We start from the raw sequence: 27,374 nt of genomic DNA on the forward strand, positions 1-27,374 counted from the left end.
ACAAGAAATATAAAACAAAAGGAAAAATAAAAAAAAAACTAATAAGAAGCAATTAAATAAAAGAAAAAAAGTGAAAGTAAAAAAAATAGAAATGGTAAATAAAGAATAGTAAAAATAAAATAATAAAAAGAAATAAAAGAATAGAACGAAAAAAATAGAAAGCACTAAAAAGAAGAGAAAAAAGGAAAGCAAAGGACTCGACACAAAAAATTGTCGAAGAGAAAATCGTGGAAAGTAAAGGAGAAAATTGAAGAAATTTGAAGAGAGGGAAGAGAGATAGAGATAGATAGCAGTTTTAAAAGAAAGATAGAAAAAAAAGAATGCATTTTCAGTTTATTGCAAAGTAAAGCTCAGTGTAGACAAAATGTACAGGTAATATATAAGAGTTCGTAACATTTAATTGATTGTTACTAAATTTGGTTGTAAGCTTGAGTGTCAGCTGAACATATATATAGAAAATGAAGATGATAGAATGTATTTTGTAGAAAAAAGAAAATGATATTGAATATAATAAGTACATTTTGATAAGACAACACAGTAGAACAGAAATTGAAAAAACATGAGACAAGTAATCACAGCATTTGCTATAGAGAGAAACATGAATAGACGAAAAAAATTACATAAAAATAAAATTTGCATACAGAAAATTGAATTTCCTGTTTTATATTAATTATTATTTAAATTTAGTGTTTACACTTAATTAAACATTTTTTTTGCTACTAATAAAAATTATAATAATTCAAATGAGAAGATTTACTAATGAATTGTGAGAAATAATATCTAACAATTAAAAAAATATATATAAATGACGTGTAGAATTGGATGTTTTAAAGCATATTTGATCACAGCATTAAATTTATATATGGTATGAAAGACAAGTATGGTAAAGGCACCAACAATTCAAATATAAAGCGGCATCGGTGGAATATTACAGACAAAAAGAGTCGAGTGAAAGGAGAAAAGTAGAATAGCCGTTGAAAGTGGAACGTTGGTTTCATTTTAAGATATATGAAGAAAATGAAAGTACATGTGGAGAACAGAAGAAAAAGAAAGAAAGAAAAAAGAGTACAAGAGAGAAAATAAACAAGAGAAAGAGGATAGAAGCAGAAAAGAAAAAAGGGAAAAGTAAAGAAAAGGCAAAAAGAAATATAAGAAGAAAGAAGAAAAATATTAAGAAATAAAAGATAGAGAAAAAAGAAAGGAGAAAAGAAAGGATGTTACGAAAATTGAATAAAAAGATAAAAAAAGCAGGAATAAAAGTAAAGAAGAAAGGACAGATAAAGAAGATAAAGACAAAGAAAAATAAAAGTAAAAGCAAGAAAAAGGAAAGATAAAAGAAACAAATAAAGATTTACTTAACGAAAGATGAAATAAAAAAGGGAAGAAAACAGTAGTAATTTTTTTTAAAGAATAAAAAAGTAAAGATAATAGAAAAGAAGAAACATGAAGTTACATATTATAATCAGGTACAATTGTAAAACAAAATTTCAAGAGAGAATAAAATAAAGATATGAAAGTGAAGCTGAAAAATAGAGAAAAATAGAAAATTGAAAGAATGATAGAAATGAAGAATAAGAATGGGAAATCTTAAACCCGGCAAGAAGTGGCTAACGAATAGAAGAGTAATACTGATAGGTGAAAAGAAAAGGAATTAGAAATGGAAAAGAAAAGATCACAGATAGATATGAAAATAAAGATAAGAAGAAACAGACAGAAAATAATGAAAGTAGAAGAAAAATAGAAATTTATATAGAAAATGGAATTCTACATGGAAGACTTAGATGAAGAAAAGTCACAGAAGGAAGAGAAGATAAAAAAATAGAAAATTTGTAATTGAAGAAACGGAAGAAATGGAAGTGATTGAAGTTGAAAATGAAAGAAATCTAGACAAGGAGTATAGAAAAATAAACTCAAAGAAAAAATAGTGAAAGTTACCAAAAAGAAAGATAGAGAATATATAGAAAAATAGAAAAAAAAATTGTAAAATATTACAAGTTACATTTTTTTTAAATTCAAAAAAAAAGAAGTGGAAATCCAGATTTTCGAATTTTTCTTCGATTGTTTATAAGTTTAAGTTGCTATCACAGTACGTTGTCGCCAATAAGTTCGACAAACGCGTTTATTTTGAGCGACCGCTTTTACTAATAAATTCTAATTTTTTCAAATTAACATAATTTCAAAAAAATTGCATTGTTTTAAAATTTGCAAAGTTTTTTTTTTTATCTTTTAATTTATCCGATGTTTAACGGTCGTCATTGCCTTCTTATCGAAAAGGTCCAAACTCATAGGGTAGGATATATATATATATATATATAGAAGTCAGTAGTATTGGTAGTAGTAGCAGTATTATGTAAATCGCTTTCGGTTCAGTGTGAAGGGATCAAATTTTGTTTGTGAGAGAAAAAAAATCACTTTTTCGAAACTCGATATCCAGAAAAAGTGGCTGCTCCTCCATCGATGAGTTTTCCTTTTTCAACAAAGACTGATAATTGATCGCCAACGTCAACGTCAAGAAGTACCAAATTGGAACCACCACCTGATCCCACATTTGCCACTGGATTCCATTTTTCTGATTTATTGAGTTTTCGTTTTAGAATCAATTGAAGCTCAGAATCGCCATAGCCAGCGAAACTAAATTGATAGAGACCTGGACAGTGGGTGGTGAAAATTCCTGTTTCAGCGACGTATCCAATTCCTTTGTCAATCAACGTCTCGGCGAGAAGCAATTTTGAATCCTGAAAAAAGTATTTTATTATTATTATTTAAATTTTAGAAGAAAATTTAATTTGAAATTTAATTCTACATGAGATAACTTAAGTCTTAAATAAATAATTTTGTATTAGTTATTGATTTTTATTTTTTCAGCGTTTCTAGTGAAATGCAGAAAAAGATTAATTTGAAGAAACTCACTTTAACGGAGCCATGAGATGCTGAGAAGGCAATAACACCAGCGCAGTCAGTTGCTGTTGCCAATTTTTTCGAACCAACGGTCGTGATACCGGAAGTCTGCGAATCTGTTGATGCAGCTTCGGCCAAGAGGGCCACTGTCGCTAGTATCAGCGCCGTCCACACCACCCTGAAAAATTGGAAAATTTATTATCATCTAAAAATTATCTCTTAGATAAAAATTTAAAAATAGGTATAAAGAAGTTATTTAAAATTCTTTTATTTATAATTTTAGTTTCAAATTTACTTTTAATGAGTTACGATTCTAATTTACGTGATGTCAATTCAGAAATATTTAGAATTTATAGACAATTTGTGAGCGATCTTCTAATCAAGGTACTTTGGGATTTCTTATAACAGAGAAAGCGAGTTCAACGTTGCGCAACTGTCCTTTTTTTTTATTTCATGTTTCTTTTCGTGCGCTACAAAAGTTTAGATAGCTCGCCTAACCACTGGTCCTTTCACTTTATCCAAAACTAAATATTTTTTTTATTGATGAACTATTTTCAGTTCTCTCTTTCTTTCTTAATTATCGACAGAAGTCAAAAAATTTTAATTCAAATGAATTCATTTTTAAGGGGCCTTAAATTTTTAAATTTGAATAAAAAGAGAATTTCATAATATTTTCCAAGTTATTCAACACGTTTTTTCAAAAAAACATCAGTTTAGAAAATTTTCATCATTAACGTAAAATTTACAAAAAAAATTTCCTCGAAATTAAATTTAATTTCAAATTGTTTTATTAAAAAAAAAAAAGAAAAATTCTATTAAAATTGCAAATTATTCAAATCTGGATAATTTAGAGGTACGCGGGAAAAATAAACGAAAACCGGTTTTGATTATTATAAAAGTTGTGTGTTTTATTTCATTATCTGCATCTAATGAATATGTGTAGACCCGTAGGAACCGGTAATCAGATTTCAAGAGTTAATCATACATGCATGATCGATTAATTCAATTGATCTACTCCACTTTCTATATATATATATATATTATTTCAGGGAAAGTTTTTGCGTCTCTAATTGCAAAGTTACACTCGCGTTATCGTTCGAGAGTATGCTGCTTCATTTTCTTCTACATCTTCAGAAAGGGAGAAAATCCTATGTTAAATAATGATCATTCGCAGTAGATCAGAATGGTAATAACGGGACAATCGCGGACACTTGGGACATGCAAAACGTGATCTCGCAAATCGTGTCGATCAAGTTGGGTGCGAGTTTAATGTTAGAAATCCTTTCACTTTCCCGAGTTTCAAGGCAAGTTCGTGATATGTGAACGTCTCGGTATCGTATATACACCTTTCGCTTTGACATAGTGGCGAAATTGAAAAACGAAAAAGAATAAATAACATTAATTGTTATACTATTTTATTATATATATCTTTTTATTATTATTCCCATGAGCAAAGTATTTCAATACACGTTGAATTTAATTTAATTCTTACTTTCCTTTCACTTATTTTTCACATGATTTACGAGAAAATAAGCTTTAATAATAATAAAAATAATTACAAAAATAATTATAAAAATAAAGTAACAACAATAACTAATAAAATGAAATAATATTCTTTGATTATAAGTTTTCACCGATTGATAGAGACTTTATAACAATTAAATATTTCTTATTCCTTTTTTTTATGAGTATACAATAAATGAAAAAATATGTAGTACATTTCTATTTACTGTAAAATCTTTCATTTTTCAGGTCACTTTGATTGAATCAATCTATTCATCTTCGTAGCAAACAATTTTCTTCTCATTATACATCTCGATGGGTTTACATAATGAGAATTTAAATATGTGATGAATATTACCCAAGCAAAATTCCATTACCGATGTGTGGGATTAACAATTTCAATTATTCTCATAATAAACAGAAAAAAAAATCCTACTTCAGATGCAGGTCAGTAAAAAACGAAGATCGTGACACTTATTATTTATGCAATTAATTTACATTAATTAATAATTATTTTTCTTTTTTTATATATAAAAAATAAAAATAAGTTTGTGATTCAGCGTATTTTGTTACGTTGTTTAATTTTTATTTCATAAGTTGGAAACTAGTTTATGTAACGTAATTCGTAATATTTTATATTGTTTGCACATAGAAAAAAAAATGAAACAATAAAATTTTTAATGGAAGAAATTTCACTTGGCGATGTAAAAGATTATTGTAAAAAATATTATTGTTTTATTAAAATTTTAGTATTGGAAAAATGTTTATATTTAAATAATATTCTAGTATGTAAAATTAATTTTATTTAATTAAACTTTACAATTAACTAGAGATTATAAATTAAAATTGTAAATTAAAATTGAATTTATTACTATTAGTTTAATGTTTTTTTTTATATTAATATTTAACGAAATATTTAAAAATCCACAGATTTAAAATTGTTATTTTGAATAATTATTACCATGCGAGCAATTTATTTATTACAAATGTAATATGTTGATTATTGTGTTATTAAGAAAAAAAAGTGTTTATTTTTCTCTATTTTTTTATAGCGAGGACTTACATGATGGTCGAGTGTGGTGTGGGACGGAGACACTTCCTGACCGAACTGTTGGTGGTGTTTCCAGTGAACGATTTTCAGGTACGCTAAAGTTGATCGGTACGACGAAGGCCTTTATATCACTTCCGAGCTTGAACTACCTGATCTCCTACCCAACGTACACAATTCTCTCTCATTTCTTCAATCTCCCTCTCTTTTTCTTTCTCCCGCTCTCTCGCGTGTTCAATATGTCCCACCTAATAAAACGGTTCTATTTTACGACTTGAAGCATTGACAATCGTCAATGACCGTCAAGATTATTCTCTGGCAGCTAATTACAATCGACAAAAAAAAAAATAAAAACTATAGAAACATTAACCATTTCGTTTAAAAGACTATAGTTAAACAGAATGAAGTTCCAGTGAACTACTTTGCTTAATGAGCTTACTGTTTATTTCAGTCTCGCTTCTGAAAGGAAGCCTATATAGCTTTGGAAAAATTAAAAGTTCTTAATTGTAATTTATTGTCAATTAATGTTGTCGCTGTTGGCTATCTTGTTGAAGATACATTTTATTGATAATTAGTATTTATAGTTTAATTACAACTAGCGGAATATGGCGAGTGATTTATTTTTCAGTAATTAATTTTTTTTTATTCATTAATTTTCATTATATTGATAAATATAAAATAATTTCAACAAAGGTTTATAATTAGAAAAATTATTTTCTGTCGCCTCAAATTTGATTTTTATCAAAAAAAATTTTAAACACTCAAATGAAAAGAAAAATTTAAATCCTTGCTACTGTATAACGAAATATTAAGAAGTGGAACAATTATTTAAATACGTATTAAATATTAATGGAGAATTAATTTGAAAGAAATTCATTTGCATATATGCGGGATTAGAAGTATTTTTTAGTGATACTTTGTCAGTATTAGACTCGAATCATTTTACACGTTGTTTAACATGTAGTTTAAGTTTGAAAATTTTTATACTTATGAAATTTTAAATTTCCTTACTTGAATTTCTTTAATTTTTTTTTTGTTTCTCACATTTCCTGAAACCACAATTATAAGTTATAAATTTATTGAAGCATAAATTATATCGTAGAGTTACCTTAAGTATAGCGGCTCATTAATTTTCATGTCTTGAGTTCGCGCTCAGTAATGTGAACGACTTTTTTTTTTTTTGCAAGAGAAGCTCGTAAGTGTTTTGAATACCTAATCAAGACAAGTGTTTGCAGATTAATCGCTATGTTGTCTAGTGAATAATTTTTTTTTTTCATCTAGGAACTAAAAATAAAGTGGAAAATTATTTGTTGCAAAAAATTAATTATACTGAAAAATTAGTCACTCTATAGTCGTAATTAATAATTAATATGGAAAAATACTAAATAATTGAAATGATAATAGATTTTATATTTTTAGAGATTTATTATCATAAAAAAAAATTTTTTAATTTTTTAAATAAAGTCTTTGTTTTGTTATCTTCTTTGAAATAATTTCTTGATGAAAATGTATCAGTAGGTCATTACAGCACCCTCACTTTTTGTCGACACACTTTCTTTCAACGGTAGATGTATATATAGAGGTACTTCATTTTATTCCCTTCTATCGCGCCTCTTTCTTTCTTCCTTTTCACTTTCTTTTTCTTTTTCTTATTTTTGGTTCAGAGACAGTTCTTTGCAGTCAAATATAGTCAACGGTATTATTAATCAAGCACAACATCAAAAAAGCGTTCCTTGAAATCAAATGAATAGAATGAAAGTTACAATATGAATAATTGGATGTCTCTCTTTTGATTTATTTCGACATTTGAAAAACGAGGATAATAGATTAAAAAGAAAATACGGGGGAGGGGGGATTTAAGAAAATATTAAAATTAATAATAAGAAAAGAAATAATAAACAAAAGAGAAACAAATATTTTAAATATTTTCATAACACGATATATAATTTTGATATTCGCAAAGCTTTCTTTGGCAATATTTTTCTTCTTCTCCGTTGACAATGAGACTTTAGAACCTTCCGTATATGAATTTTTATTAAAATTGACTTTCGTTTTGTAGTTTCACTTGTAAGAATATTAATGTTATGAAACCTGGTCAAGTTTCCTTTATCTTCAATGCAACGACGTTATATTGAGTTTAGGTAGAATAATTTTTATGACGCAAGTTTCAAAGTTAAATGTGCGTGTAAAGTTGAAAGGATTTTAATTTTTTTATCAGCCTTATCCAACAATCGTACTTTCAAATTTATGAATTTAATATTAATTTTAATGATTCAACATTTTCTAGTAATTAAAAGTGATAATTAATATTTAACAATAAATTTTTAATTAAACTGGTAAAAAAATTATAAAATTTCTAACTTTAGATTAAATTAGCAATAAAATTCTATTGATCTTTATTTTTGATTATTTCAATTATAGTAATTTAAAAAAATATTTGTATTTTGTAATTTTCCTGTTGTTAAAGGTTCATAAACATTATATTGATAATTGTCGAGTTTGAAAATTTAGTTATTGGTTTTATTTGTTTTAGAACTTTGGTGAAAGTAGTTCAAACAGACTTATAATTTGTTTTTTTCTGTCTCATTAATAGTTTGACCACAATTGTTAGGTGATTTTATTGTCGTTAAAATATGTCCCTCAGTTTACTAAACTTTTAGCGGTCACTGAACTCGGCTTTCTATTGACCTGTGTGTGTTTGTGTTTCATGAACATTTGGAAATTGAATAGAGACCAATTGTATTGCAATTCTTTAAAATTCGGATACGTAACGAAGTTATTACTTGATTTTTACACTAGAAATCAAAAGAACATCGACGATTCGCTTCGTCTCCCTTCCTCGAAAGTTTCGCATTTGTCATTTTGCTCGATTTCGAATGCTGGTCGAGCATGAAAAAAAAATTATATTGAACTGTATTCAGGAAATTTAACTCGACTTTCTTAACTTAAATTACAATCAATATTGAATTGAAAAAAAAAATTATTCCGTTTGTTTTAATTAATTAATTATTATTTATTAATTTATTTAATTAATTATTATTTATTGACTATTATTTATTAATTATTATTCTAATTTTATTCGTAAGTTGTGGGTTTTTTGATAAATTAAATCTCTCGTGTACCAAATTCAACGATCTTTATTCAAATATAAAAATCTGATTATAATTCTTCAATTCATACACTTGAAATCGAGAGAGCAATTATGACTTGCTTGTCGATTTTATAACTAGGCGAAAGTTTTATTTAGAACACGCATGAAAATCTATCATATTTTTACTATTTTTCTAACGTTACTTTCTCTCTCGGCTGATAAGTTGAATTTACATTAATAACTTATAAAGCGATTTACATTTTACAGATAATAAAAACGATTATGAAAATTATGAAATATTTTCCATTATTATTTTTTTTTAGTTTTCTATATAAGTATGATTCATATGTAACCAGCAATAAACATATAACTATTTGATATTTGTTGGTATATAATAATTTTTAAATAACGTGAAATTACCATGAGTTAAAATGCAAAATTTAGTCAATCGTAAACTGTTAAAATTGAACGTAACTATTTTCTGAGTTTTTCTTTTATTATTTGAAGAAACCATTACAAATGGCATTACGTATCATTATGAATCATAAACGAATGGCACGTTATTCGTTCCTTCACTTAATGATATGAGTTAAAAATAATAATTAGTTAAATTTAGTTTAAAAATATTATTATTTGCAAATATTTTTGGCGAATTCATATTTTTTATATTCTTTTAAAACATTCAATATTGAAAGAAAAGAATTTTCATTCTTGAGAAAGTAGTATGTTGGAGAAATAAAAAATTATCGTACGTCTTGTTAAGTTAGGGTCAGTAAAATAAAATTTTATATACAAAAAATAAATCAGTATCTAGTCTAAAATAGCGGTAACTGTAGTTTTGATTCTTGTCTAATTCTATAGAAACAATGAAAAAATGCGAGGATTCTGAAGCTTTTAAAAAGACGATTTTAATCGTCATGTATGTAATTCATGTTTCTTTTATTATTATTTATTTTTCTAATCGAATTCTAATACGAGACACGAAGCTATAAATAATGTAATATGTATGTACAGAAATTTTGAAGAAAATAAGATACTTATTTACATTATTCATGGTCCTGTAGACCAACCTAAGGAAACAATTTGTTAATCAGAAAAAAATGTTATTTTTGTGAAAAATAAATAAATATGAAAATATTAATTTTCTGCTCTAATATTTTAAAATAATTTAGAATCTTGACCAGGAGAAAGTAACAACTTTGTATCAACTCTTAAGAGAATTTTGAAAGAGTTTTCCTATAAAGAGGTTGGCCTGATTCATTTTTATATATTCATCTAACCATTCTAATCTTCTAATTTCTAGATTTTCAATTTAAAATTAGTACAAAATCTAAATCGAATTTTAATTATTTAATTTGATATTAATTTTAAATGAAAATCTAGTCTAATCATTGCATAATTTTAATTAGATTTTTTTTAAATTTTAAGTTTAATTGAAAAAAATAATTAAAAATGTAATCTAGTAATGTCAAGTCTAATATCCTAGGTTTTTTAAAATAAACTCCCGTGGAGACTGTTGAGCACATTTTACACGAGAAGATTGTCATCCTGACAGGCTGGTCCTTTACTTGGCCAGTTACAAGCTCCAGCCGTTGAGTCAAAGGTCAAATGAATTGGACAATTGAAAACGTGTCGAGAGAATTTTTGTTTCCATTCGTCCCAATGACACACATAGAATTTATTACAAAGTTTCGGATGACGGAAAAGACCAGGTCTTGCACAATCGCCATCTTCATTATCAATCACAGAGGCTGTATCGTGTTTACTAATTTCAAATCTCTTCTTTCCTCTATCAATTATTGAGGAAGATTTGCCAAAGAGGGATTTTCCAGATCTACCGTTTGCTATTCTACTACTAGTGGCTATTGTCGCACTTCCTACATTATTATTATTATTATCTGTGTGTATTATGTATCTTGATGATCCTCGAGCTTCATTGACTGGACGTCCCGATGTTGGAGATGAATCTTCTTCTAATTCTGTTAGACGAGCCGGTTTAACTGAAAATTTTATTTATTATATTATAATTATTTAAATAATTGAAATTAAATTTTTTTCCTTACCTTGGTGATGATCATAAACGCGGATAATTGGACCATTATATTTTGGAAGATCTTGTGAACATGGTGTAGTTGCTTCAAGTTTTTCCAGTTTCTCATCTGACTCTTGACTAATTTGCTTCTCGGCCTTGATTTCACCAATTGATGCTTCAGCTTTTATTCTCTCGATTGCCTTGTCAGCCTCGAGATCCACATAAACATCGGATTCATCATAATTTGCTAGATCAACAATTCCACGTGATGATGGGATTGATATGTGTTTTCTTCGTGGACCACGGAAAATATCAAATGGATCTGATTTACATGTACATTCGGCGCCTAATTTTCCCAATAAAATAGGATGAAGATCAGTTAATTTGACAATTATTTTTCGACCTCTACCATTTGTTGTTTCTGCAGAAATTGATTTATCCTCCTCTTCCTTGTACTCGGGTGTTGTGGAATAAATTTTACGATAATTTCCATGATAGGTGTTAATAGATGGTGTTATGTCTGTTGTGTATTGATTTTGTCCTTCAACAGATGAAATTGGTTTTGAAGTTCCAAGATATTTGGTCTTCATTTCATCAATGTATGCACTGTTTGGTGTAAATTTCACAGAGCCACGGTTTTGATTTTCATTAATTTGCTTATCGTTAAAATCGAATCTTGTTCCACCGACTGCTGTGGTAATGGCATCAGAACCTGCCAATTTTTTGCCAACTGTGGAATATCCTTTCTCGGATGAATATGAAGGTGTTGTAAAACCAATGTATTCAGTTACAAATTCATCTCTTGAATCCTGTGAATTTGATGGAATTGGGAATTGAGTTGTAAATGGTCTTCTGTAGGTGACGCCAGATTCTGGAGAAATTGTTGTTGATGGTATGTACACCTACAAGGAGAATTTTTATAGTAAACAATATTTTCGATATTTTAAAAAAAAAATTATCAACTTACGACTTGTGCATCTGTAACTGTTTCTCGATCATAATCAGTTGATGTCACATAATTTCGATTGTCATCATTCTTGGAAACTGTGTAGTCGGATGTTGTACTTGTACTAGAAGAACCGCGATAAATCTGAAACATCAATCATTTTAGAAATCGTGCATTTGTAAAAGAATGTTTAGAAGAAAAAAAATGTTCCACTATACCTGTCCCTTTTCTGCCTGAGACGAAAGACTGACCGCCATATTTGGTTGAGTTACTTTATGACCGAAAATTCCTCGATCATTGTCACTGGTGACCTGCGAGTAATCATTTGTTTGATATTGTGATGGTTTCTCCGTGGAAATAGGATTTTGATTATCATATCTAGCTGGTGTGACAATTACAGGAATTTTTGTTGGTGAAACTATTGTCTTGTAGCCATCGTCAACAATCGGTTGTACCGAAGTACCACCGGGAATTTTGGCAGCTTGATAAATTGTTGTTTGGAATGATTCCTTGGGTCCAGTTGTATATCCTACAGGGATGATTGGTGATTGATAATCGGATCGGAAATCCGTTTGTTTATTATCTCCTGATTGATAAATTGAAGATTGATAACCTGTGCTCGTTTGATCTGAATTTGTGAACGATCCGGATGTTGATTGAAAATCTACTTCCTTGAATTTGTCAGATGGATAACTTGGTCTGTTATAATTGTTGGTAACTGATTGGTAATCTGGTCTCTTGTAATCATTAGTAGCGGAAGGTTGATAACCTGGTTTACTATAATCACTGGTAATAGGAGATTGGTAGCCGGGTTTTCTATAATCAGTGGTAGCAGAAGGTTGATAACCTGGTTTACTATAATCACTGGTAACAGAAGATTGGTAACCAGGTTTTTTATAATCACTGGTAGCGGAAGGTTGATAACCTGGTTGCCTATAATCACTGGTACCAAAGGATTGGGAACCAAATCCTCTGTATTCATTGACATCCACAGATTGTTCACCAGCTTGATAGTTACTATTACCCGGAGACTGTTGACCAGTTCCGATTGATTTAACATCACTGTAAATACCTGTAGGTGTATCAGTAACAGCCGAAGATCTGATAGGTTCGAAAGTACCAATAGGTCTATTAGTAACAGCAGCAGATTTGTTTGGTTGATACTGCCCAGTACCAGTGTATCTTACATCACTGTAAGACCCAGTAGGTCTATCAGTAACGGCAGAAGATTTGATCGGTTCGTAAGTACCGTTAGGTCTATCGGTAACAGCAGAGGACGTTATTGGTCGATATTGTCCACTTCCAATTGATTTGATATCACTTGAAAAGTCTGCAGGTCTGTCAGTAACAGCAGATGATCTAATTGGTTCAAAAGTGCCGGAAGTTACTGATTTTATTGGTTCGTAAGGTCTGTTGGTAACAGCAGAAGATAAAATTGGTTGGTTTGTATTATATAGATCAGCATTTAAAAGCGGTGCCAATGTGGTAGCATCCTGGTAAGGAGCTGTTGACCCCGAAAAACTTCCCGATGGTTGAGTAGTATAAGATCCAGAACCTGGAGTGGAACCTGAAATTACTGGATTATTATATCCAACATTACCGGCAAAAGCATTTTCTCCAATATTATTCAAATTTGGTCTTGGTCTGGGTGAAGTGCCAATTACATAACTGCCACTGCCGCCCAATTGAGCTGTTGTGATTCCAGTTCTCGTTGGTCCTGTTTTCGTGAATCCTTCTGGAGTAAAAACTCCCGCTCCGGAGAATTGTTGTGGATAAGTTGAAGCACCAGAGATTGTTCCACCGCTGTTGTCAAGACGTCCACCAGATACCTCGGAATCGGGAAGTGTCGACAGTGATGGTTGGAAATTTCGATAATCACTTTCGGGTATTTTAGTGACGATAAATCCATTATTGTATCGAATGGTACCACGACCACCATTGTCGTGATATTCATTGATCTTATAGCCGGAATTTTCTCTATTATCATAAACGGGAGTTGTTTGAGGACCAACGGGAATTGTTTTGGAACTAGTGCTACCGCGATAAGTTGTAATTATGGGATTGGCTATTCGATGATCTGCAGTAAAGAGATTTGGACCACGATATGTGGTTATTGGTGGACCAACTGTTACGGAATTTCCTGGATGAATTTCCGGCTGAATATTTTCTGACAATGCTACTCCTCCTGGAGAGGTTTGTCTTGACAAATAGTAATTTGGCGTTGTTTGTGCTCCATTTTGTGATTGACCCGTGAGAAAAACATTGTTCGAATATCGATTTGGATTCGAGTAACCCAAACCTGTATTTGCATTAACATATTCTGGTTGATTAATGCCGGTGACAATTTTTCCATCAGAATTTTCTGGAGCGTAGAAAGAGCCCGAGGATGATGCTGGAGGACTTACGAAACTGCCTGCAATTTTTCCGCCAGCTGGTCCCTCGAATTGACTAGAAGTTACTCCATTTGCAGAAGTGATATGAACCTGTGGATGACTGTTGGAAATTGTTTTATATCCAGCTTGATTGTAAATAGTCGTTGGAGTGGGTCCAGTGAAAGAAGTACTTCCAATTCCTACAGAATCAGCAGGAATTCTAGATCCATATCCACCTGTTGAATAGTCAACAGTTGGTTGATTAAAACCAGCTGATACATCTTTTGTAGCGCCATGGATAGTTGATTGGAATCGATCATCACCAGTTTGTTGCCTTGTGTTACTATAGTCAGATTGGGATCCTGATGAAGTAGAATATTTGTTATTATCTAGGTTAACTTTTCCGGAAGTTGAGAAACCTTGTTGAGCTTCGGAAAATGATGGACCAGTAGAGTATCCTTTATCTCTTGTTCCCGTGTATCCCTTATCTCTTGATCCAGTGTATCCTTTATCTCTTGATTCAATGTATCCTTCATCTCTTGATCCAGTATATCCTTCATCTCGTGATCTAGTATATCCTGTTCCAGTTTGATCAGTGTATGAATTTCCACCCGATGCCGTGGAATAAGCAGCTCCTGCCGAAGTACTTGAACTGTACGCAGGAGTCACAGGTCTTGTGACTCCTTTTATTTTTCCCGTGTAACCAGCATTAGCTAAATATCCAGATCCTCCTGATGAGCCTTCAGAAATAAATTCTGGTCGCGGTGTCGAATCTCCAGAATTAAGTCTCGATCCTGATGACGAATCTCCAGGACCTGGATACCTGGTTGTTCCTGAATACACCGCTTTATTCGAATATCCTCTAGTAGAATCATCTGATGCAATATTTTCAACTTTTACATTAGGATGACCTGTGTATTGTGGATTTTTATTAGCATATTGTGAACCATGTCTTCCTGAATAATCAGATCCTCGGTTTCCTCCCTCGGGAGACACGGCGACTCGATGTGATCCTGTTCCAATTTGTTTTCTACCAGGAGGGCCAGAAGATCCTGAATTAATTTTACCTGACGTGGCATGTTTTCTAAAGTCTGATGAAGCATTCTTTTTTGAACTTTCAATATAATCATAATTACCAACATGACTGTAATCACCAAGACTTTCTCCACTTTCATCATGTTCCATTGCTTTTGTTGTATGCTCTTCAGAACCAAACTCTAAACCAACAGTGGCATCGTGATCATCATGTTCGGATTTGTCATCTTTCTCTTTACTGTCATAACCAACGGTTGTGTAGTGATCATAATCCGTAGTTGGATGATAATAATCGGTAGTTGTATGATGATCATGATCAGTAGTTGTATGATGATTATATTCAGTAGTTGTGTGATGATTATATTCAGTAGTTGTATGATGATTATATTCAGTAGTTGTATGATGATCATAATCAGTAGTATGATGATCATAATCAGTAGTATGATGATTATAATCAGTAGTTGTATGATGATCATGATCAGTAGTTGTATGATGATGATGGTCAGTAGTTGTATGATGATCATAACCATGCCCGTCGTCCTTGTCATCGTGTTTATTGTGATCATCATAGCCATCATCCTTGTCTTTATGATCATCATCTTTTCCATTTTCATGTACATCGTATCCACCATGTTCACCACTGTGTTTCTCATCTTTGTCGTAATCATCATCCTTTCCACCGTGAGTGTCGTGATCATCATCTTTTCCTCCGTGGTCATAACCGTCATCCTTTCCGCCATGTTTGTCGTGACCATCATCTTTACCTCCGTGTTTGTCATGTCCATCGTCTTTTGTTCCGTGTCCTTTGCCGGGAAAAACTGGACTTGTGTCGTGTCCTCCATAATGCTCTTCAGAGTCATCTTTTCCATGATCATCGTGTCCTCCATTCCCACCATCGTGACCTCCGTGTCCTTTGTTTCCTCCGCTACCATTATGACCTTTGTGCCCTCCATTGCCATCATGCCCCTTATGTCCTCCAGATCCACCATGTCTTCCATTACCATCGTATCCTTTATGTCCTCCATTACCACCGTGTCCATTATGTCCTCCAGATCCACCGTGTCCATCATAACCTCCAGATCCACCATGTCCACCGTGTCCTCCATTACCATCTTGTCCTTTATGACCTCCAGATCCACCGTGTCCTCCATATCCTCCATTACCATCATGTCCCTTATGTCCTCCAGATCCACTGTGTCCATCATGTCCTCCAGATCCACCATATCCTCCATTTCCTCCATTACCTTTATGACCTCCAGATCCACCGTGTCCTCCAAATCCACCATATCCACCATGACCTCCTTTAACACCATTGTCACCAGATCCACCATGTCCTCCATGACCATGGTCTATCATTCCATAACTTCCTCCGGGAGAAACAGGACTCACATGATGTCCACCATAACCATCGTAATCACCATTCCCTCCGTAGCTTCCAAGTCCTCCATAATCACCCATTCCTCCATAGCTTCCTTCATGGCCTCCATTGTTTCCATTTCCCCCATGACCTTCATTTCCTCCGTGATCGTCATGACCTCCATAATCACCATGACCTCCATGATCTTCATGACCTCCATAATCACCATGACCTCCATAATCACCATGACCTCCATGATCTTCATGACCTCCATAATCTCCATGTCCTCCATGATCTTCATGACTGTCGTAATCACTATGTCCTCCATAATCATCATGTCCTCCATAGCCTCCAAAATGCGTATAAGTGTATCCACCACCTCCACATTTTGGCACCAGCCAAGGCCACTCGCAAATTAATTTATCTTCATCGAAGACAAGTCCAAACGGACAACGGAACTCATAGGGAATCATATGTGGTCCGCCTAAAAAAATGCACTTTAATTAAACGAAAGATTTATTCTAATGTTAAATTAATTAAAATTAATTTTTATATTTATAGAAATTGGATATTTTTATAAATTCAACATAATTTATACTATAATTTATATAATTATAAATAATTTAAATTAAATTCTATATTATTCATTATTAAAATTATATTTTATAAATTAACCTAAATCAAAACAGGCGAAAAACCATCGGCAATTTTGTGGATCAGCATAATATCCAGGATGGTCTGGACATTCGAATCTTGTTTTTGGCACGGGTGCAATTTCACTACTTCCTGGACATGGTGATCCTTTGGATAGTGATCCTGGCCATACACAAACTTCTGTTCTTTCATCGAATGCTAATCCTGCGGGACAATCAAATTCAAATACTGAATAATCGTCAATCTCCTGATTGAATTTTACACATCGATAAAATCTGTAAAAAAAAAAATTAATTTCATTTTTCATTTTTAGCGATTGATATATCATTTTTCTAAATTTTTGTATTGGTAGTACAGGATTGTATTAGACGAAATAGTTTATATTCTTATTTAAATTGAAAATCAGTGGTAAGAGTAAAATTCGATTTTTTTTCTAAATTGTTTAGTTTGGAAACAGTAGGTGAAGTCAGCTTCAGTCAGACAGCATAATATATTCGTGTATCAGTGGTAAAAGTCAGTTGCAGTCAGGCAATTTAATTCTTACGATAGTAAAAGCAGTAGTAAAAAATAGTTTTACATAGATAAAATAGTTCTTTTTCAGTAGTAAGAACAATTTTTAGTCAGACAGAAAAGATTCTTCTATAATTTTCATAAAATGAAATATTTAATTAAAACTTTTATACCTATTACAACTTTTTGGATGCACAAAATATCCCTGCCTTGTGCAAGAAAATTCTGTATGTGAATGCTCACGAATTGCATGAATGTGTCCTTTAGTATCAACGACTCGACTGATTCTATATCCACTTGGTTTCACATGACTTGGATAAGACAATTGCGTTGTCTTTGAAAAAAAGAAGATTAAATTTATTTAAAAGAAAATTTAATCAAAAATTCATCAGTATTTACAAGTTTTTGTGTCACATATTAAATTGAACAAAATTTTTTTAATTTAACTTAAAAAAAACTAATTTAAACTTTTAAAAAATTAATTTAAAAAAAAAATGTTAATTTAAATTTAAAAGAAAAATTTAATCTTGTAGAATATTTTAATGCCATCTGTTAGAAACATTGAAAAGCAACAGAAAATAATTTCTCAATAGTCAGAAGGTACGTTTGTTGTACGTTATTGCCTACAAGCAATTAGAAAGTAAATTCTTCTGTTGCTCCGAATTATCTTTACATAGAATCCTGAAAGTTTTTTCTTGACATTATAGATGGCAGTAGATACAAATATTTACTGAATATTTCAAATTCAAAAAAATAAAAAATAATTAAATTAAAATATTAAATCTTTTGTTCTATTATTTAATGATAAATATTTTGGTTTAATACAAATTCTTCAAATATATGGGACAATTTAACTAACTCACGTGCAATTCATTTTCAAGAGAAGATAGAACCGCTTGTCGTGTTTTTCTCTTCAAATTCGTAAAAGATTGAAAAATTTCCTGCGTAATGGGTTTACTGCAATTGTTCTTCCTATCATTTTCAATATCACGAATTCCTAATCCCGCGAGATCACGAAGAGAAACGTATTTTCCCTGTACAAAAAAAATGGATAAATTATTTTTTTACTTCTCAAAATTGAATATACTTGTTAATTTTTTCTTTACTTTAATTCCAATAGACGTTCGATCTTCAAAGGCAATCCAATCTTTATTCTTGAAAGCATAGGGTGCTGTGAGATCATCATCCCTTTCTAATGTCCATTCGTCAACGCTCATCAAATCGCATAGCTGAAAATATAATTTACATAAGTGAAATTTGCAAATTACATATATTGTAAACTTGTAAATATATTCACGAATAAGTAAAACACTTATTTAAATATTATTATTGAAATTTTTTTTTTATAATTTCCTTATTTGATAGATTGACAGGAAATATTTACTTGCCAAGATGTATATATGCAATCTCTCTCAACAATAAATCAAATATATAGAGAGTTTATAAATATTAATTTTTGAATATCAAGGAGAATCGATAATTTTTCATTTACGCTTATTAACTTTTTTTTTCATTTACAAAAAAACGACAGGTTTTCTTTTTCATCAAAGATCATTTTCTTTCAGTTCTAATATAGGAAATCGTTTACTGTAACTAACGGATTTATTTTTAGCGCATTGTCGATGACTTTTTTTTTGTAACATAATTTTTTCCAGACATTGAATAAGATTCGTTAGAAAAATTCGATAACAATAGAAGACATCGAACGATTACATTTTCTTTTTTGTCCGTCTAGTTCAATCGTTTTCAGTTTCAATTATTAATTATTTTTGCAATTAATTAATTATCTAACTTATGTTATAATTACTATTATTTTTTATTAACTATTTAATTTATTGTTTTTAATTTAATTTCTTTTTACATTTTATTCTATATAGATATTATTCTATGTTAATTGGAAATTAATTTTTACTCGGGTAAATATAATGTCTAATTGAGAATTAATTGTTAATTAAATTGAATTAATTTTATAAAATTAGTATAATTCAATAAAAAAAAAATTGTCTTTTTTTAGTTCTCTTTACCTGTTTTCGATCGAGGGTAGTGGGCTGTTTGTTATTCGTCGGCGATCTTGGAGTATTTTCTTTCTCGTCCTTGAGGGCAAATTTATAGGCACTTACTGGCACTGACATGATGATTTTTGATTTTGGCGCTCCCAAACCTATTATTAAATCGATCACACTGTCGGTATTGAGCATGTCGAACAAACCCATCAATCTTGAGGGATGAAATGTATAAAAAGCCTCTTCTTCATCCACCAAATAATGTGTTGATGTCGTAAAGAAATCAACATATCTAAAAGAAAACAAATTTTTACAAAAGGAAATTTTATAGATTTGTTATAAAAATTATTTCCCCTTTCTCGAAATTAAAAAAAAAGGTAATTAATAATTTTCGACCTTCAATTCTCAAAAAAAGAATCATTGCTTGTAAATACAAAAAAAATGAAAAAATCCTGAAAACAGTTTTTCAGAATGTTCTATATTGAATTAATTTGAATAATGATTCAGGAAAAGAATTACAAGCGTAACACGCCTGCCCATATACAGAGGATTGAAACTCATTCGTTCCTTAAATAGTTGCATTGAAAAAGAGACGAGCATAAGAAATTATTGCATATGATTAACGTGTGTAAGTTGATTCGACAGTAAAAATGTTTTTACTAAAGCATTCTTCTTCGCTCATTAACATCCAAGGTGGACATAGAAATAAAGAATATAAATCTGGTATAAATTTTAATAGGATTACTTAAGAGCTTGAATTTATGTTTTCGCATCTTTGCAACAAAAAAATAATTACTTTATAAATTGAAATAATTTATATCATTTTACTGAGGATTTATTAATAAATTAAAACGTAAAATAACAAGTTTTACAAAAAACGCTTTAAAACTAATCATAGATTATTAATCTAAGATTTCGAGTCGATAAGATTAGAGAAAATATTTAAATTAATTTTTTGTAATAATTAATAGCAAAGATTTAGAAGTAAAACAAAATAATCATCTTTAATGAATAACTTACTTGGAAAGCTCCTTAATATCAAATTGCTTTGCCAACAGTTCTGGTTTTGCGGGCAACGCAAGAAAAATGACCTTCTCATTGGATTTTCTGATCATCTCGTCCTTCAACCCTTTCACGAAGTGGACGAGACGTTCTTTTGAGCCGGCAGTTACGTTCAACTCAACCCCATCGACCTTCAACAGAATCATAAAAGTGAAGAACTTGAAGAATGAAGATGACTATAAAAAATATATATTTTATAAAGAATAGTGTTGGAATTTAAGGGGCTCATTTTTATATTTCAGAGATGATAAAAACAATTCAACATTTTCTCCGAATAAATAAACCAAGCAATGTAAAAAAAAAATAAAATGTAAAAAAAATTTTAAAAAATTTATAGTAAAAAAATTATAGAAAAAAATCTGTTTTTTTATTTTTTCAAAAGGAACGTAATACTCCCACATGAAAGCGGCAATTTTTTTAACAATAAACATTGAAGAAAGTAAAAATGCGAAATTCTCCACAAGGCGAATGCTCAGAGCGACGACCATAATAATCAGTGAATAGTCGTTACTTTCATAATCGTGCAATTGTCCATGGAATTCTTCCTTACTTATTTATAAGCTTTCCGATCAATTTCCAAGTAGCTTCTTCTTGCTACTTGTTCTTGTTCCTTTTTTTTTCTTTTTTCTTTCTTTATAGGGAATGCTGTCAAGAAGAGCAAAAACTGATTTAATGCAACAAGATTCTGTTCCATTTAAAGTCATACGTCAGTCTAGGACGTAGACATAATTCCATTACAAGTGCTCCAACTCATTTTTCCCCTCTATTTTTAGATTCTTTGAATAATAAATTGAAAATTTGCATATATGTTAGACTTCTTTTTTTTTTGGTCTTATTTCTGGCCTGGTGTGTAAAGTTAATAAAATTTGAAATTTTTACCACATTTTTAATTTGCAAAAATAATTATATTCATTCATTTCTTTTTTTTATCAATTTTGTTACATTTTTGACGAAATGTGCTCTAGTTTTGAGTAACTATTTTTTCCTTCCTTTGTATTTAATTGTCGTACATTTATAATCATAAAATAAATCACTAAACAAAAAAAAAATTGTGAAGTAAGAGAAAAATAATATAAATTAAGTTTGATACTAAATTGAGAAAGTTATCCTAACAATTCCAAGATCGCAAGTTCCGGTTGTCGTAGAATCTGTGTAAAAAAAAACTAGCGGTGATTAGATCCAGAACGTAACATGACATAACAAATCATTCATCATTATGTCTCGATCAGTTAATCATATAATATAAAAGATGCTGCTATAATTATTGAACATTACCGCAAATCTGTTTATATTTTATCTTTATTTTTCGTCAATTTTTTTCCTGATTTTCTTGCTAAAATTGTTAATTTTTTTCTGTTTTGAATTTTTTTTTCTCAGAAAATTAATAAAATTATAAAATAAAAAAATTGAGAAAAATATATTTACCTCAGTCAAAATTGTTGCCAAACGTGTTGCAGCTTCCTGTCGCATAAGACCGGAAGTTTTGAGAAAACCACGTTCATCATTAACGGCAAGAATAAATCGAAGATCATGTTTTTTCTCTTTCAAAGAATTTCGTAGATCCTTGAATCCTGTAAATTACAATTTTTTCTTGAATTAAAAGGGATTATTGCATAACACATTTGATTCATCGCGCGCACATTGAACTAGATTCTCGTCCTGTTTAAAAAAAAAAACCAGTCGACTATAATAGGATTCATCGAATCTCGCGCGTAAATTTGTGCTACTTTACAAAACGATCAATTGAAAAATATATATATATATATAAAAAGTAGACAAACCACATTATAGATTATTTGTCGTTTTATTAAACAGAATGACGCCATTCTTTGATTACTTACTGTCATTTTTTCTATATAAAATGTCCTAACGGTGATAAGTCCTCAATGATAATGAATAAAAAATTGTATATATATGATTTAATAGAAAAAAAAAAATTCTAGAGAGTAATTTAAAAAATTTATTTTTAAAAATTGAAAATAAAATTTTTTTTTTGGTAAAGAAATTTTTATTAAATTCGAATAATTTTTTTTTCTTCATTAAAAAATAATCATAATGATTATAATAAAAATTATTTATTTCAATGCGTGAACAATAATATTCTTAAAAAAAAGATTTTATCATTTAAATGAATAATATTCCTGTTAATTTTGATACATGCGAATATGAATGAATTTAATTTCCTGAAATGTGAATCAATATGTCTAAAGGATATACATATTATAAATTATAAAAGATAAATTGTTGGTAGGTATATAACACCAATTAGTAGGAAAGTTGAGCGATTAGTTCTTTAAAGGCAGGAATCCCGTTTATGTCGACGATAACGATTACCGATAGCTGGAAGTAAGTCCCAAGCAATGAAATCGAAACTAATGATAGATGTCTTAATTGAGGGAGATATATATATATATAGTTCGTAAATGATTTTTATTTCATTGTGTATCGACTTTTAATTACAATGGGAATTTGAAAGGTTTTTTGCCATTTCTTCCTTTCAATATTATATATATATATATATATATATATATAAAAAGACAAAGCTATATATGAGGTTTCACTTATGATGAAACTTGGAATTGCTCATGCTGTCCACCTGACTTGCTTGAAAAAAATAGATTTTCTTGAATGAAACAATTTTTTTTCTCTATTTATTTCAAAATAAAAAAAAAAAGAAACTTGCGAACTTTTGTTTACAAAGTGTCTTCAAACGAACTAATTTCCATTTAAATATAGTAGATGATTCCATTTTTATAAACCTACTATTGGCGTTAAAATACGATTACGTATTTTATTCTTTTTAAAAAGTGATTAAAAAAAAACATTATTCTATATAAGAGAAAAATCCTGAGAAAAAGTCTTGAAAAAGGAAATTATTTTTCTTCATTGAGATTTCAATCTGTTGACTTGTAAATGAATTAAAAGTCATTTTTTTGAATCATTTGAAAAAAATTTAATAATCCAAATTGTTAAATTTTACTATAAAAATTAATATATTTTACTAATTTCATAAAGATAATTAGAATGATTTTGATAAATTAAAATTAGTACTATTTTTGTAATAATTCATTATTATTATTATATTAATTTAAATTGATAATTACTTAAATTAAAAAATATTGTAAAAATTCAAATATTTCTTCAAGCAGTAAAATCGTAAATGTCTTGCTAATTAAATTATTATTCTAAAAAAAAAACAAAGGAAAAACAAAGAAAAAAAAGATGTAAATGAGTTGAATGATAATGACCTCTGTTCTGCACGATTTCCTTATTAAAGAGTAAAATAGCATCTCAACCACGTGCTAAACGACTTTCGGTATCAATAAAATTATGATTATTTCGGGCACTGTCTGGAACAAATTACTTTCACTTTTATATATCGTTACCGTTTCTTTCTCATGTAACTTGAATATAATTTGTAGTCGCACACTTTATCGTTTACTTTTAATGATGAAAAAAATTTAATTTTACATTTATCCCCCCGGGTTATTGATAATTTGGTATATTAATCAATATCTTCCGTAAGTTATAAACTATATAATATTAAAATTTTTTATGAAAATTCATTTATCACAATAGTCTAAAATTTATGATGAGAAAATATATATTAATTAATATATTAAAATTATAATAATTAATATAATAATAATTTTTGTTATTTTTAGTATTATTATCAAGTATATAGAAAATGATACAAACTATTAAGAAATATATACTATTTTTTATTGAAAAAAAAAATAGTTTTCTATAAAAATGATCTTTAATCGAAAATCAACTTTTGATCTTTAATTAAGTTTGATATCATAAGCACCAAAAGTTTAATTAGAAATGTCAAGTTTGTCTCACGAGTTTTATGTTTAATTTAGATCACAATAGGCTTCAATTAAATATATACATACAGAGAGCAATAAATGCCTATTTATAGTTAAATTGTGTATAAATAATTTTTAATTTTTCGAGTTTTAGTTAAGATTATTATAACTTTATAAGATAATAATAATAATTTTATTTATTTAATTACGATTAATTACAAGTATATAATATTATAATAATAAAAATTATTATAAATATTGTTGAATTAAATATATAAATGTCTGTAATTAATTTGTGTGGTATAAAAATAAAATGTATATATATAAATGCTAATGAGGTTTTAGAACTTTGATTAATTACTTAATCTAATGTATCTAAATGATCAATAAACATAATAACTTTCGCTATATATAGTGAAATTGAAAGTTGAGTTCAAATTCAAGTTTATGATAAATTTTATTATACGAATAATTTTTTTAATGAGATAGTGCAATTCTTCGTGGATCGTTGAATTTTATAAATTTAGCTCTTTCACACCCGCTTAATCTTAAATTGTTTTATAATAAAATCCATAAAGCATCAAAATTTTCTATATTTAAATATAAAAAAAAAAAAAAATTGTGAAAAGTTTTTTTCTTTATATTGAAAAAAAATAAAACCGAATTTTTCGAAATTTTAATATGATTATATAAATAATTGTTTATAATAATAATAATAATAAATAATAATAAATAAACAAAATATAGTAATCAAATTTATATATATAAAAAAAAATAATTTTCATTAAAAACTATCATCAGCAATAAATATAAATTACATGTGAGGAAGTACAATCGAAAGGATGTAATAGACTGTAATTATATCGAAATCAATAATTTTACACAACTATTTTGGCAAAATTCATTGCCTTGTTATTTTAGAGAAGTTAAATTACTCGCGATTCTTGTTGTCCTTGTCCCAGTTATATTCAATAAAACTTCCCTTTTTCTTAGAAGAAAATAAGGATAATTAGAATTATTGCAGTGATATTTTATTAATTTAAAAAAAAGTAAAAAAAAATGAGTGTTAATTAAAAAAAGAAAAAGTAAATAAAAAATAAAGAAAATATATATGACATAATATACGTGAAAGAGACGATGTAAAGAGAAAGGAAATTAATTATATATAGTTATACCAGATAATATGTGAAAATTATTATACACTGGACATAATAATGAATTTATTTTGCGACATGAAGGTTTTGACTCGATCCTCATAGGATACAATATCCTGTTGCAAGTGCAAGGTTGAGTTTACGGTATGCGGTTATAGGATTCCTCGAATGTGAGTATATCTTGCGCATGGCCTTGCACTTTAATGATAATCTCATTGAAGACACGGAAAAGTCATATATTATATAAATCGCGTAATTTATATAGAGAGACGCAAAGCTCAGGATATTATTTTGCAAAATTTATTGTATTTTTAATTATTATTATTATTATTATTTTATTTAAAATTTCATTATTTATAAATAATATCTAAAAATTGTATTATCAACAAAAATTATTTTACAATAATCATACCAAAAATGGAGATAAGTGAAGCTATCAATCATTTGCTACTGTTATAATAATTGAAGTTATTGCTATATGAGTAATTACAAAAAAATTTTGAAATTAAACAAAATATTATTTGAATTTTGTATTTGCAAAAGAGGAATAAAAAAAAAGAAAGAAACCAAAAAAAAAAAAAAAACTTAAGAAAATTTTTAATTTTGTACATCTAAAGTAAAAGATTGTTAATCAATATATAGAGAGAAAAAATTGTATATGACAAAAAGAGAAGAAATAATTTGCAAAAAAAATCTTACCGGTATCAGGTAGATTCTGAATATCGTGACCTTGATGAACTAAAACTGTACAACTGCAGATAACATCTTCCAATCGTTGTATGTTGTAACTTTCAGTGTAACAGAGAATTTCCTTGCCTGGTGAATTTCTTTGCCTCGGACATTCTGAAAATGTAAAAAACAAATTCTTAGATTCAAATAATATTTGAAAAAAAAATAAATACAAATTAAAAAAAAATAAATACAAATTAAAAAAAAAATAAAGAAAAATTGGTACATCTATGAAATAAAAAATAATTGAAAGAACCGGTTAAAAAATATTAGAATCTTTTTCTAATTAACATACTCGCCCTGATTACAATGTTTATATACATTGATTAAACATCGATAGTGAAAAGAGAATAAATGAATGAAACTAACTTATCCCTTTCTCATCCAAGAAATTACAGGATAAATAAAATTTATAATTGTAATAAAAAAGATAATAAACGATACTTCTTATATATCCTACAAATGAAGTTGACTCAAATGACAACATTTTCTGTGATGTGCAAGCAAATGAATACAATTTCTCGCCTAAAAAAAAAAACTTATCGTGAATTGAACATTAAAATTTTATTTTTACATTTTCATTTATATTATAAAAAAAAGAATAAATAAAAATTAGTAAAATTACCACAAAAATTTATAAAAAAATAAATATCTAAATATTGAAAAAAAAATAAATATCAATAAATAATACTATACGAACAAAAAATGGTACAAATAAAATTAATTTGTAATTGCTATTGCGAGCAAGAATTTCTAAGGAAATGTATATACAATCATTGCTCCGTTTATATGGAATATTTCCATTTTAAGTAAAGAATATAGAGAAAAAAAAGTGAAGTAATTGACATGATATATGTGAAAGAGTTGTTTAATTAAGAACTAATTCATATTTTTTTCCCCAAAAAAAAGAAATTAACGCCATAAATCAAGAAAACGGAATCTCGATATAACAATAAAAAGATGTATGCGAAGTTTTTTCTTATTGTTTTAACTGTGCGTATATATATATATATATTGAAAATAAGTTTTGATATTACGTGCATATTATATATTATTTTTAATACCTCTTCCTTCCTGGAAGTAATTTTTTGCACTTATTCTCTCACTCATCAATCTAATTTGGTATGTCAAAAAATTTCAATTTTCTTATTTTCAATCGACTTTTTTG

General features: G+C 28.8%; 2 protein-coding genes across 4 annotated transcripts in view; both read right to left on the reverse strand.

Annotated features, from left to right (window-relative positions):
* Window positions 1-314: 314 nt before the first annotated feature.
* Window positions 315-5,632, reverse strand: LOC127286884 (uncharacterized). The gene is made up of 3 exons (XM_051313508.1): window positions 5,465-5,632; window positions 2,911-3,076; window positions 315-2,735 (listed from the first exon to the last, which is right to left on the reverse strand). Coding segments are annotated over exons 1-3 (495 nt in total). The 5' UTR covers window positions 5,467-5,632; the 3' UTR covers window positions 315-2,408.
* Window positions 5,633-8,568: 2,936 nt separating this feature from the next.
* Window positions 8,569-27,374, reverse strand: part of LOC127286862 (uncharacterized) — a 39,668-nt gene continuing 20,862 nt past the window's right edge. For 2 of the 3 annotated variants that reach the window (XM_051313467.1, XM_051313465.1), the window contains exons 2-13: window positions 26,177-26,320; window positions 21,937-22,082; window positions 20,470-20,642; window positions 19,471-19,741; window positions 18,553-18,675; window positions 18,310-18,480; window positions 17,620-17,780; window positions 16,958-17,211; window positions 11,737-16,766; window positions 11,540-11,662; window positions 10,604-11,474; window positions 8,569-10,540 (exon numbers count right to left, since the gene is read on the reverse strand). In XM_051313467.1, coding sequence (XP_051169424.1) covers window positions 10,068-10,540; window positions 10,604-11,474; window positions 11,540-11,662; window positions 11,737-16,766; window positions 16,958-17,211; window positions 17,620-17,780; window positions 18,310-18,480; window positions 18,553-18,675; window positions 19,471-19,741; window positions 20,470-20,642; window positions 21,937-21,981 — 7,695 coding nt within the window. In that variant the 5' untranslated portion in view covers window positions 21,982-22,082; window positions 26,177-26,320 and the 3' untranslated portion in view covers window positions 8,569-10,067. The remainder of the gene's footprint in view (window positions 10,541-10,603; window positions 11,475-11,539; window positions 11,663-11,736; window positions 16,767-16,957; window positions 17,212-17,619; window positions 17,781-18,309; window positions 18,481-18,552; window positions 18,676-19,470; window positions 19,742-20,469; window positions 20,643-21,936; window positions 22,083-26,176; window positions 26,321-27,374) is intronic. The other variant, XM_051313466.1, reaches the window with a different exon arrangement.

This window comes from Leptopilina boulardi, unplaced genomic scaffold (assembly GCF_019393585.1).
Source record: "Leptopilina boulardi isolate dan_hultmark-lab unplaced genomic scaffold, ZJU_Lbou_2.1 LbouV2_364, whole genome shotgun sequence".
NCBI lineage: Eukaryota > Metazoa > Arthropoda > Insecta > Hymenoptera > Figitidae > Leptopilina > Leptopilina boulardi.